Raw genomic sequence first — 13,947 nt, 5'->3', positions numbered from 1 at the left:
ACAACTTGGGGCGAATGATCTGTTTCTGTGTTGTACGTTCTGTGTAATAGAGAGACCTAACACTAAACTAATTAATTAATTAAATGAATAAATGAAATAGCGGGAGCGCAGGAGATGTGTTGCTGCTGCAATATTTGGGAGCTGGTGGACATTTTTGCCCAGGGTGACTACATCTGTGGTAAGTGTCTGCGGCTTTAGGAACTTCGGCTTCGAGTTGGGGAGCTGGAGTCCGAGCTGCAGACATTGCGAGACATCAGGGAGGGAGAAAGTTACCTCACCTTTTGGTCCAGGAGGTAGCCGCACCCCTTAGATTAAATATTTTAGAATTGACAGGTGGTCACAAAAGGAGGGTGTGACTGCGAGTGAGGCAGGTACCGGGATTCAGGAGGTAGTATTGATTGAGCCTCAGTCCCTGCACTTGTTCAATAGATTCGAGGCTCTTGCAACCCTTGTGAACAGGTGCGGGGACTGTGGGGAGGACCAGTAAACTGACCATGGCACCATGGTACAGGAAGCCGTTCAAGTGGGGGGATTAAAAAGAAGGTGGTTGTAATAATTGACAGTATAGATAGGGGTTAGACACTGTTCTCTGCAGACAGGAGCGTTAGCCCCGAAGCCCATGTTGCCTACCCTGTGCCAGAGTAAAGGACATTTCCTCCGGGATGGAGAAGAACTTGGATTGGGAAGGGGATGAACCAGTTGTCGAGGATCAAGTAGTTACCAACGACATAGGTAGGTCAAAGAAAGAGGCTCTGCAGAGAGATTTTGAGCAGCTATGGAATAAATTAAAAAGCAGAACCACAAAGGTCATCATCTCTGGATTATTACCAGAGCCGCGAGCAAATGGGCATCGGGGCAATAGGATCAGTGAGATGAATGCGTGGCTCAAGGATTGGTGTGTGAGAAGTGGATTTCGATTCATGGGACACCAGTACTGGGGACAGAGATAAATGTTCCTTTGGGATGGACTACACATGAACCAGGCTGGGACCAGAGTTCTAGCGAATCGAATAACTAGGGAGGTAGATAGGGTGTAATACTAAACCAGCTGGGTGGATGGGGGGAGAGTCCCGGTGCAGGGAAATGTAGAATGATAAAGAGAAAAGACCAGGAAGCAGTGCAGGAAAGTGAGTAGGATAAGCATAACCAGATTGTGTCAGAAAGGGAGAGAGTGTACAAACCATGTAGTGCACAAACAAGTAGGATCCAGGTAAAAAAAAAATGATATTATAACAAATAGGGCCAAAATACAAAAAAAAGTTACGATTTCTAAAAATGATAAAAAGACAATTCTAAATGCACTGCATCTGAATGCACGAAGCATTCATAATAAGGTAGATGAATTAACAGCACAAATAGGTATAAATGGATACGATATAATTGTGATTACAGAAACATGGCTGCAGTGTGACCAAAGTTGGAAGCTGAATATACAAGGATATTCAAAATTTTGGAAGGACAGGCGAAAAGGTAAAGGAGGCGTGGTGCCGTTGTTTATGAAGGATGAATCCAGAGCAATATTGAGAAAGGATATAGGCTCAGAAAATCAATATGTAGAATCAGTCTGGGTGGAGCCAAGAAGCTCCAAGGGGTAGAAAACATTGGTGGGAGTTGTCTATAGGTGACCAAATGAAAGTGGTAATGTAGGGGATGGCATTAACAGAAAATTAGAGATGCATATAACAAGGGCACTACAGTAATCATGAGCGACTTTAATCTACTTATAAACTGGCCAAACCAAATTAGCAATAATACTGTGGAGGATGAATTCCTGGAGCTTGTACCAGATGCTTTTTTAGTCCAGTACATTGAGCAGCCAACGAGGGGAAAGTCTATCATAGATTGCGTATTGTGCAATGAGAAAGGGGTTAATTATAATCTTGTTGTGCGGGGTCTTTTAGGTAAGAGCAGTCATAACATGACGGAATTCTTCATTTATATGGAAAGTGAAGGTATCCAATTAGAAAATAGGGCCCTAAATCTAATCAAAGGAAACTACGAAGGTATGAGCAGTGCGTTGGCTATGATAGATTGGGGAGCTTCATTAAAATGCATGATGGTGGATGTGCAATCGCTAATATTGAAGGAACAAATGCATGAATTGCAACAGTTACAGATTTCTTTCTGGTGCAAAAACACAAAAGGAAAAGCAGCGCAACTATGGGGAACAAAAGAAATTAATGGTAGTGTTAGATCCAAAGAGGAGGCATATAAAGTTGCCAGAAAAAGTAGCAAGCCTGAGGATTGGAAGCAGTGTAGAGTTCAGCAAAAAATGACCAGGAAATTGATTTAGAGGGGCAAAATAGAGTATGAGAGAAAACTTGCAAGTAATATAAAAGCGAACTATAAAGGCTTCTACAAGTATGTAAAAAGAAATATATTAGTGAAGAAAAATGTAGTACCCTTACCGTCAGAAACGTGAGAATTTATATTGGGGTGCAAGGAAATGGCTGAGCAATTAAACAAATACTGTGGTTCTGCTTCACGGAAGAGGACACAAATGACTTCCCAGGAATGCTAGGGAGCCAAGTGTCTAGTCAGAAGGAGGAATTAAAGGAAATTAGTAATAGTAAAAAAATAGTGCTGGAGAATTTTATAGGACTGAAAGCAGATAAAACCCCCAGGGCCTGTTAATCTGCATCCCAGTGTATTACAGAGGTAGCCATGGAAATACTGGGTGCATTGGTTGTCATCTTCCAAAATTCTATAGATTATGAAACACTGCCTGCAGATTAGCGGGTGGCAAATGTAACCCCACTATTTAATAAAGGAGGGCGAGAGAAAACGGAGTACAGACTGGTTAGCCTAACATCAGTAGTAGGGAAAATGCTAGAGTCTATTATAAAGGATGTGATATCAGGACACGTAGAAAATATCAACGGGATTAGATAAAGTAAACATGGATTTATGAAAGTGAATTCGTGTTTGGCAAAGCTACTAGAGATTTTTGAGGATGTAACTTGTAGAATAGATAAGGGAGAACAAGTGGATTTGGTGTATTTGGATTTACAGAAGGCTTTTGATAAAGTCCCACATAAGAGATTAGTGTGCAAAAGTAAAACACATGGGATTGGGGGTAATATATTGGCATGGATTGAAACTTGGTTAACAGACAGGAAACAGAGAGTAGGAATAAATGGGTAGTTTCTGGGGTGGCAGGCAGTGACTAGTGGAGTAGTGCAAGTATCAGTGTTTGGGCCCCAACTATTCACAATATATATCAATGATTTGGATGAAGGAACCAAATGTAATATTTCCAAGTTTGCTGACGGCAGGAAACTTGGTGGGAATGTGAGTTGTGAGGAGGAAGCAAGGAGGCTTCAAGGGGATTTATTCAAGTTGTGTGAGTGGGCAAATACAAGGCAGATGCAGCATAACGAGGCTAAATGTGAAGTTATCCACTTCGGTAGGAAGAAAATAAAGGCAGAGTATTAATGACATGGTGATATATTGGGAAATGTTGATGTGCAAAGCGACCAGTTTGTCCGTGAACACCAGTCACTGAAATCAAACATGCAGGTGCAGCAAGCAGTTAGGAAGGCAAATTGCATGTTGGCCTCCATTGCAAGAGGATTTGAGTACAGGAGTAAGGATGTCTTACAACAGTTATGCAGGGAATAACAACAGAAAATGCTGGAAAAACTCAGCAGGCCAGGCAACATCCGTGGAGAGAAAATAGAGTCAACGCTTCGGGTCAAACCCATTGTCAAGACTGGAAAAGCAAAGGAAATTAAATAGATTGAGAGACCAGGCTGGGAGAGAACAAAAGAGAAGTTCGTACGGATGACCCCGAGCTTTTGGTCGCCTGTCATTTTAACTCACCGCCCCATTCCAACTCAGACCTCCCTGTACTCGGGCTCTTGCATTGTTCCACGGAGGCTCAGCGTAAGCTCGAGGAACAGCACCTCATCTTCCGATTAGGCACTTTACAACCTTCTGGACTCAATATCGAGTTCAACAATTTCAGATCATAACCTCGGCCCCCAATACATTTTTACTTATTTTTTATCCATACCTTTGCTTTGGCCCTTCCCCCCCTTTATTTCTCTTCCACATGGCAGCTGTCTCCCATTCTGCCACCGCATTTCACACCTAATCCAGAGCCCTCTTTTGTCTCCACTTGTCCTATCACCGTCTCGTCTCGTTTTTAATACCTCTTAATGTCTCTTTACTTCTCAATTGTTCACTCCCAGCCTGACCTCTTAATCTATTTCATTTCCTGTGCTTTTCCAGTCTGGACAAAGGGTTTGACCTGGAACGTTGACTCTGTTTTCTCTCCACGGATGTTGCCTGGCCTGCTGAGCTTTTCCAGCATTTTCTGTTGTTATTTCGGATTTCCAGCATCTGCAGTATTTTGCTATCATTACAGCTATACAGGGCCTTGGTGAGACCACACCTGGAGTACTGTGTGCAGATTTGGTCGCATTAACTAAGAAAGGATATACTTGCCATAGAGGGAGTACAGCGATGGTTCACAAGACTGATTCCTGGGATGGCGGGACTGTCATATGAGGAGAGATTGGGTCGACTAGACCTGTATTCACGAGAGTTCAGAAGAATAAGATGGGATCTCATTGAAACGTACACAATTCTGACAGGAGCTAGATAGACTGGATGCAGGGAGGGTGTTTCCCCTTGCTGGGCGGTCGTAACGATGGGTGACAGTCCCAGGATACAGGATAGGATTTTTAGGACTGAGGTGAGGAGACATTTCTTCACTCAGAGGGTGCTGAACCTATGGAATTCTCTACCACAGGAGGCTGTGGATTCCAACTCACTGAATGTAATGACGAATCTGATAGCTAGAATGCTAGACACAAAAGGCATCGGGGTATGGTGAGAGAGCGGGAATATTGTACTGAGAGAGATGATCAGCCATGATCATATTGAAGGGCCGAATGGCCTACTCCTGCTCCTATTTTACTATGTTTCTATGTTAAACGTGCAGAGTGGCAGAAAAAAATAGAGAGTAACTCTCGGGAAATTGATGAATTTTCCACATTTTAAATACCCAGAACAGGGGACACCAATTTCTAATAGAAGGGCCGCAGGCTGAAGGCCAGAAGGGAGTGTGCAGAATCCCTGGAAAGTGCAACCTTTGTCGCGCTGATGCTTGAGCTATTTTAGTCGGTAGATTGCATGAAATGATGCAGATCAAGTAAAATAGGAAAAACAGTCGGGGTGTTATAATGTCGAATTTAAACGTCGTAATTCAATATTCCATTTTCCAAGACAGTTAGGAATAACCGGACCTGAACTCGATAGGATTCGAACCTGGGCGAGGAAAACAACCAAATGTGGTTTAACTTGTTTATCGCCTTACCCACATGGCCACGATTACCTTTCACCAGTGCGAGTCAATGCTACTCAGTTAAAATCGTAACGATGCAACATTCTACAGCAGCCGAGCATTTAGGATTCAATCGTCTAACACTACACGCTGCAGAAAATTCAAAAAGTGACAATCTCCTGTCAGATTTTGTATTTTGTTCCATTTTTATTCATTGAGGATACCCGTTCATTGTTTTTCCCAATCCATTGATGGTTCCAGTCCATTGTTTTTCCCAATCCATTGATGGTTCCAGTTCATTGTTTTTCCCAATCCATTGATGGTTCCAGTCCATTGTTTGTCCCAATCCATTGATGGTTCCAGTCCATTGTTTTTCCCAATCCATTGATGGTTCCAGTCCATTGTTTTCCCCAATCCATTGATGGTTCCAGTCCATTGTTTTTCCCAATCCATTGATGGTTCCAGTTCATTGTTTTTCCCAATCCATTGATGGTTCCAGTCCATTGTTTTTCCCAATCCATTGATGGTTCCAGTCCATTGTTTTTCCCAATCCATTGATGGTTCCAGTCCATTGTTTTTCCCAATCCATTGATGATTCCAGTCCATTGTTTTTCCCAATCCATTGATGGTTCCAGTCCATTGTTTTTCCCAATCCATTGATGGTTCCAGTCCATTGTTTTTCCCAATCCATTGATGGTTCCAGTCCATTGTTTTTCCCAATCCACTGATGGTTCCAGTCCATTGTTTTTCCCAATCCATTGATGGTTCCAGTCCATTGTTTTTCCCAATCCATTGATGGTTCCAGTCCATTGTTTTTCCCAATCCATTGATGGTTCCAGTCCATTGATTTTTCCAATCCGTTGCGGGTTCCTATCCATTGATTTTCCCAAAGCATTGATGCTTACAGTACATCGATTTTCCCAATCCATTGAAGGATCCAGTTTCTCTCTCTTTTTATCTGCCTCTCTCTGTGCAGTAGAAGTCTACAGAGAAAAATATAAGACAATACACAATCTTACAGGATTGTATTGAACGGAGACTGTTTGGTGAGTGGTTTCACTGGAAAGGCGATGGAAGCAGTTTCAATCGCAACTTACAAAAGGGAAGCGGATATATACTTGAAAAGTGAATATTAGCAGGGCTATTGGGAAAGAGCAGCGTGGAGTGGGGTTAATTGGATTGCTCTTTCAAAAAGTCAGCACAGGCACGATGATCTGAATGGCCTCATTCCGTGCTCTGTCATTCCATGATTCCATGAGTCTATGCAGAAGCAGACCCGTTACTTACACCCAGATCACATTAATTTCAAATTTCTCAGCAAGTGCTTTATGTAATTGGATGGCCGAGTGGTTAAGACTGTTGGATTTCAAATCCTATGGTGTTTCTCTTGGGTTCGACCTCCTCTCGGGGTAAGGGTGTAATTCAATCTTTCCTTGTCCCATTGCCACCCCCTTTTGTCTTGCACCTCCTCTGCCAGACCCTCTCTCTCTGTCTGACTCGGACTCTCTCTTTGAAGGAAGCAGCTGCTAGTCTGGGCCTGTGACAGATGGTTAGAGATTCAGCATGGGGGAAAAAACCCGACGTTTCCTCGTCCTCACCAATCTACTTGTCGCAGATACATCCGTCCATAACAGCATTGTATGATGTAACCAACGCACAGTAATTGAGGATACAAAGTCTCGCTTTCCCACTCAAGACACCCATCCATCGTTTTGTTTGGGAGGACCACCGTGATAAATGCGATACATTCAGTACTGATAGAGCAACACAAATCTGGGCATCATGAGGCGTTGTGGGCCATCAGCAGCAACACAATTGCATTCCTCCACAATCTGTAACATCATGACCCGGCATATCCTTCACTCTACCATTACCATCAAGCCAGGGGACCAATTCTGGTTCAACAAGGAGTGTAGAAGAGCATGCCAGAAGCAGCATCAGGTGTACCTAAAAATGCGGTGCCTACCTGGGGAAGCTGTAACACAAGACTACATGCATGCTAAAAAGCGGATGCAGCATGCTATAGAAAGGGCTAAGCGATCCCAAATCAACGGAGCAGTTAAAAGCTCTGAACTCCTGCCACATCCATTCGTGAATGGTGTGGATCATTAAACAACTAATGGGAGGAGGAGGCTCCTTGAATATCCCCATCCTCAATGATGGTGGAGCACAGCTCGTGAGTGCTAAAGACAAGGCTGAAGCGTTTGCAACCAACTTCAGCCAAGTAGATGATCCATATAGGCCTCCTCCTGAAGTCCCCACTTCCATAGAAGCCAGTCTTCAGCCAATTCGATTCACTCCCGTGATAGCAAGAAATGACTAAGCACACTGCATAGAGCAATGGATATGGGCCCCGAAAAAATCCCGGCTGTCGTGCTGAAGACCTGTGCTCTAGAACTAGCCGCTCCTCTACCCAAGCTGTTCCAGTGCAGCTACAACACTGGCATCTATCCGACAATTTGGAAAACTGCCCAGGAATGTCCTGTCCACGAAAAGCAGGACAAATACAATCTGGCCAATTACCGCCCCATCAGTCTAATCTTGATCATCGGCAAAGTGAAGGAAGATGTCGCCAATAGTGAAATTAAGTGTTACTTTCTCATGAATAACCAGCTCACTGCTGCCTCACTGATGGTCCGTCATGCCCACTCGGCTCCAGACCTCATTACAGACTTTGTCCAAACATGGACAAAGAAGCGGAATTCCAGAGGTGAGGTGAGAGTGATTGCCCTTGATATTAAGTCAGCATTTGACCGAGTGTGGCATCAAGGATCACGTCGTAACTGAAGTTAATGGGAATCAGGGGCAAAACGCTCCACTGGTTGGAGTCGTACCTCACAAAAAGGATGATGGTTGTGGTGGTTGGTGTTCAATCATCGCAAGCGCAGGGCATCGCTGCAGATGTTCCTCAGGGTAGTGTCCTAGGCCCAAACATACTGACATGCTACATCAATGACCTTCCCTCTAACATATGTTTAGAAATGAGGATGTTCGCTGATGACTGCACAGTGTTCCGTTCCATTCATTCAGACAATGAAGCAATCCGTGTCCGCATGCAGCAAGGCCTGGACGACTTTAAGGCTTGGGCTGATAAGTGGCAGGTAAATTTTGCACCACACATCTGCCATGCGATGACTATCTCCAACAAGCAAGAGTCTAAACACTGCACTTTGAATTTCAATGGAATTAACAACGCCGAACCCCACACCATCAACATCCTAGGGGTTCACCATTGACAAGAAGCTTAACTGGACCAGCCACATAAATAATGTTGCAACAAGAGCAGGTCAGAGGCTAGGTATTCTGTGGCGCTTGTCTCACCTCCTGACTCCCCAAGTCATTTCCACAATTTACAAGGCACACGTAAGGATAGAGTTGGTGCACTCTCCACTTGGCTGGATAAGTGCAGCTCCAGCAAAACCCAAGAAGCTCGACACCATCCAGGACAAATCATCCCACTTGATTGGCATCCCATCCACCAAGTTAAACATTCACTCCCTCCACCAGTGGCGTACAATGCCTGCAGTGTGTAACATCTACAAGATGCACTGCAGCAACTCACCAAGGCTCCTTCAGCGGCACCACCCAAACCCGCGAACTCATCCACCTAGAAGTACAAGGGCAGCAGGGGCATGGGAACCCACACCATCCTGATTTGAAGTATATCGCTGAACCTTCATCGTCGTTGGGTCAAAATCCTGGAACTCCCTCCCTAACAGCACTGTGGGAGTACATTCACCATACAGACTGCAGCAGTTCAAGAAGGTGGCTCACCACCACCTTCTCAAGGGAAATTAGAGATGAGCAATAAATGCTGGCCTTGCCAGCGATGCCCACATCACAAAAACGAATACAAAAATATCCTGCTACTCAACAGTTTCAGCTCTCCTTCGACAGATCTGCCTGGGACACATGAATCACTTGTTGGCCTTATTCTACTTTGCCAAAATCGTCCATTTCTCTAGCTTTATATTAAAGAGGAACTATCACCGCCAGTATAATTTATGCAGTGCCAGCCTCCTCGTCAAACCTCGCTCCCCCGCCCCCTCGAACACCATTACCAGAAGCTCATGGACCTCTTGATCAATACCATTCCCGCCGCCAATTTAGTTTTTTTTGAAGCTTCTGCACGTTCTCCTGTCCCATTTAATCCATATTTGCCAATGATCTCCCCTTGTTATAACGTTAAATCCACATCCTAATGTAATTGCTCACCTATCTCATTTAACGCCCTCTCCAAGCTCATCTTTGTCAAGAAACTTACATCTTCCTCCTTGACCCCATTCTCACTAAACTGCTGACAATGGAAAATCCCTCCGTGTCCCTATTGCTAATTGACACAGTTGCTCTTTCCATCTCTTCAGGTAATGCCGCTTTCTTTTCAAATCAGCTATCATGAACCCCCTCCGCTGAAAGGGCACACTGGAGCGGCGTGTCCTTGCACAAACCATGTCCTCCTCAAATGTCTTGAATTGAATGTGTTGTTGCCATTCTTTCCAGAAACTCTATCCTTGAATCTATCCAATCACCATTCAGCCCCTCTCACAGCCCTGTATTAAAATCACAAATAATATCATCTATGATTGTGATCACGGTGCATTATCCCTCTTTGCCCTGCATGACCTTTCTGCAGCCTATGAGATGTCGGCCATCTCCTCCCAATAAAGGGGATGATGGTGTCAGCATTGCAGAAGCAATGAAATGGAAAGTGAGAGTGATCGAGAGTGAAAGAGAGAACAGGGGAAGAGAATGACAGGAAGAAATGAGAGAGAGTGAAAGGGAGAGGGGAAGAAAGATGTTACATTTGAACTGAGAGGGATTGCAAAACTGGATTTGTGACAATCAGATAGAAGAGAGGGCAAGAGAGTAAAATATGACAGGCTGTGTAAAGGGAAATGTGAGAGAGGAGGTATGATTGGAAAAGAGAAAGACTGAAAGACCGCATTCCAGAATGTTTATAAAGTACAATTCACATTAATATGATAAACGTGTAACTTTCTTTAATTTATTATGCTTGGAATTAAAATAATATATCATGTTCTACTTGGATCTTTTAGTCCTTGTTCCTAACGGTGAACACCATCTGGTTCATAAGAAATGGGTCCTTGACTTAGGAGTTTGACTTTGAAAAGCCAGATGGTGCCAACACCATGTTTATTCAGCATCCTGTAACTAATTACAGTAGGGATACAATCTAATAGCACCAGTAGGGATTCACTGCATTATAAATATGCCACTACCTTATCTTCGTTTCTTCATTAGTGTAGTTGGAGTGATCGCTTCCAACACCAGTAGGCAACCTCTTCACACAGAAGATGAATTTTGTATTGCTTTATTGGATAGAGGTCGTATACTACCCCGTTCTCGCGGCAATTGGGGTACCTGGTAAGTGATTTTCAGAATGTAGTGTGTCGGATTCGCTGTTTAACGCACCGTGTTGCTATTGACAGACAGTGCCTGGTAAAAAAAATAGATTGTTCTTCAAGTCTTTGTCATGCACTGAGTTAGGAATATCAATGCTTGTCAGATTGGTTAAATCAAATGATAACGGGAGACAACTCAATACAGGTATTATGTTATTTTCGCCATTATTTTTTCACAATTTAACCCCAATTTGCTGTTTTGTACTCACTATTTACAGGTTGAATTTGTTTGCTCCGCCTACTCTCTTTTATCCTTGATGTTTTCTTTCCTGCTTCTCAATTTTATCCTTGGCAGTCACTTCTCTCCTACTCACTTTGTTCTAAGTATCATAGTACTTGTTTCTCCTTTTATCAGTCATGTTATTTTGCATCCTGCTCCCTTATATTCTTGGTTTTGTCTTCATTCTTGCTCCTATAATCCTTGTTGTTGCTGCCTCTCCTGCTCCGTCTGTCTTTGTTGTTCTCTCCAATTCCGCTCTTTCTTCTGTGGTGTTCTCTTCTCTCCTGCCCCTCTTATTCTTGATGTTTACTTCTCTCGTATTGTCTTTTATCTTTCGTGCTCTCTTCTGTCCTGGTCCCTATTATCCTTGCTGTTGCCCTCCCACTTCTCCACTTTTTCCTTGCTGTTGCGATTTCCCCTGGATCCTTTTATCTTCAGCGTTGGCTTATTTTATGGACCGTTCTAGTTTAGAATTGCCAGTGGAAACTGAACGTGATAGCTCACAGAAAACGAATCTTCTGAGTGACGAAGTGTAATTGGCCTACGACGTCGCAACACTATCCAGCGGCATGAGCCACTCCATCAGGAAAGGAGAGGAAACGCCATGGGGAATTATTCAATATCGCATGCACGTGAGACCAGTTTATATTTCACATTTTGCACTGGTTAATGATTGTAATGTTTTGTTCCTATACCCACAGTAAACTTGGCGGCTATTGTGATCCTGTCCCGTGGAAAGTGCGGTCTCTCCAAATGCATCACTCGCTACCTGGTGGCCATGGCGACGGCGGATCTCATGGTGATTGTCTGTAATGTGATATTACATCGGATCGCTGAGCTTTATTGGTGGCACTCTTTCCTGTACTACACTCCTGTGTGTAGAATCATTCTCTACCTGTCTCCTACTGCCATTGACAGTTCTGTTTGGTTAACGGTTGCTTTTTCCTTTGATCGGTCTGTAGCCATTTGTTGCCAGAAGCTGAAAACAAAATATTGCACCGAGAAAATCGCTAGTGTGGTTATAGTGACTTTGGGCGCGCTGTTCTGTTTGAAGAACATCCCCTGGCCCTTTGTTTATCTTCATAATGTGATAATTAACAATATACGGCGGGGATGCCTTGTACCGTCACAGTTTTATACTCTACCCACATGGATAGCTTTTTCTTGGATTGAGCAGCTGTTGACCCCATTGCTTCCATTTTGTTTAATCTTGCTATTTAACGCTCTCACCGTCAGACGCATTTTAGAGGCCAATCGGGCGCGGACGAGCCTCCGGAACCTTAGCAATGGTGAGAATGACAAGGACCCTGAGAGAAGGAACCGCAGAAGGTCTATCGTTTTACTTTTTGCTATATCCGGCAGTTTTATCCTGCTCTGGATGACCACGGTAGCCTATTTCTTATCTTATCGAATTGTTGGCGCCTTTCACCGCAGATCTTTGCTCATTGCGTTTGGAATATTTCAACAAGCAGGAATTAAGCTTCAGCTCCTGAGTTCCTGCACCAACACGGCTATTTACACAGTGACCCAGAGTAAGTTCAGAGAGGAGCTGCTCAAAGCGCTCAAACATCCCTTTAATCTAATTCATAAATTACTTAAATTATGCAAATGGCAGAACTGACTTCCCTAACTTCGCATTTCAATTTCAATTCACAGCCATCACCTACATTTAGCAAAGGGACTGAGCAACAGGGGACAGCACGCATCCTGGAAATTCCTTTATTGTCGTTCTTCGGGATAGGCATTAATTTATTGGTCACGCATAATACTGGCGTTGTGGATCCACTACTCCTTGCTGAAATCAGCCGGCTTTCCATTTTGAGTTTAATCTAGGGCAGTCACAAGCGGACGCTTTCTATCAGGGCGGCCGATCTGCAACATCAGTTTCACACCAGCGCATCAAGTCTACAATATAAAACACTTGGGCGACAGTGACACCGATTCCTGTTTTACACTTGTCCCGATATTGTTTTTCACTTAAATCGGTGGGGATAATTTTAACTGTTTTACAATAGTGTAAAATATGCGATATCTTTTGAGCCACTCATTAAATGCCCGACAAAAGCGTCATTTCCATCAATGCCGAAAGATGAAATTCTGTGGTGTTAAATGTCTGTGGTGTAGTGGGGATAGCTGGTAAACAAAGCGCCCTAGAGCATACCTGTAACTGGGGTATTGAATAAATTTTTAAAGTAATTAAAGGGGTAAGTCATGGCAGGAGAGTTCAGACCCGTGCTCTGCTCCTCCTGCTCTATGTGGGAAGTCAGGGATGCTGCCAGTGTCCCTGATGACCATGTGTGCAGGAAATGCATCCAGCTGCAGCTACTTGTAGACCGCATTGCGGCGCTCGAGCTGCGGGTGGATGAATTTTGGAGCATGCGCGATGCTGAAAGGCTCGTGGATAACACGTTTAGCGAGTTGTGCACGCCTCAGGGTAGGGCAGCACAGGGGGTGACCATCAGGCGGAGTAACAAAGGCAGGCAGGTAGTGCAGGGAACCCCTGCGGACATCCCCCTTTCAAACAAGTATACCGCTTTGGATACTGTTGAGGGGGATGACTCACCAGGGGAAGGCAGCAGCGGCCAACTTCCTGGCACTGGGGGTGCTCCTGCTGCCCAGGAAGGGGGGAAAAATAGTGGGAGAGCAATAGTGGTAGGGGATTCTATAGTAAGGGGAACAGATAGGCGTTTCTGTGGCCGTAGACGTGAATCCAGGATGGTTTGTTGCCTCCCTGGTGCCAGGGTCAAGGATGTCACTGAGCGGCTGCAGGGCATTCTGGAGGGGGAGGGAGAACAGCCAGTGGTCGTGGTCCACATTGGTACCAACGACATAGGTAAAAAGAGGGATGAGGTCCTGCAGCAAGAATTTAGTGAGCTAGGTGTAGGATTAAGGAGCAGGACCTCAAAGGTTGTAATCTCTGGATTACTCCCGGTGCCACGTGCTAGTAAGTATAGGAATAGGAAGATAGAACAGATGAATGCGTGGCTAAAGGGATGGTGCAAGGGGGAGGGCTT

The 13,947-nt window shown here is 44.3% G+C and overlaps 1 protein-coding gene across 1 annotated transcript; it reads left to right on the top strand.

The window, feature by feature from the left end:
• The first annotated feature begins 662 nt into the window (after positions 1 to 662).
• On the top strand, positions 663 to 13,002 carry LOC147083126 (putative G protein-coupled receptor 139). The gene is made up of 4 exons (XM_085980261.1): positions 663 to 732; positions 1,902 to 2,003; positions 10,634 to 10,675; positions 11,635 to 13,002. Exons 1-4 carry the CDS (start codon positions 663 to 665, stop codon positions 12,552 to 12,554), a joined length of 1,134 nt encoding a protein of 377 aa, XP_085836387.1. The 3' UTR covers positions 12,555 to 13,002.
• Positions 13,003 to 13,947: the final 945 nt, after the last annotated feature.

The sequence above is a fragment of the Somniosus microcephalus genome, unplaced genomic scaffold (assembly GCF_052327205.1).
Source record: "Somniosus microcephalus isolate GS21.2 unplaced genomic scaffold, FLI_Smic_1.0 scaffold82, whole genome shotgun sequence".
Taxonomy (NCBI): Eukaryota; Metazoa; Chordata; class Chondrichthyes; order Squaliformes; family Somniosidae; genus Somniosus; species Somniosus microcephalus.
The sequence above is the reverse complement of the archived record's forward strand: the minus strand, read 5'-3'. Positions and strand labels throughout refer to the sequence as shown.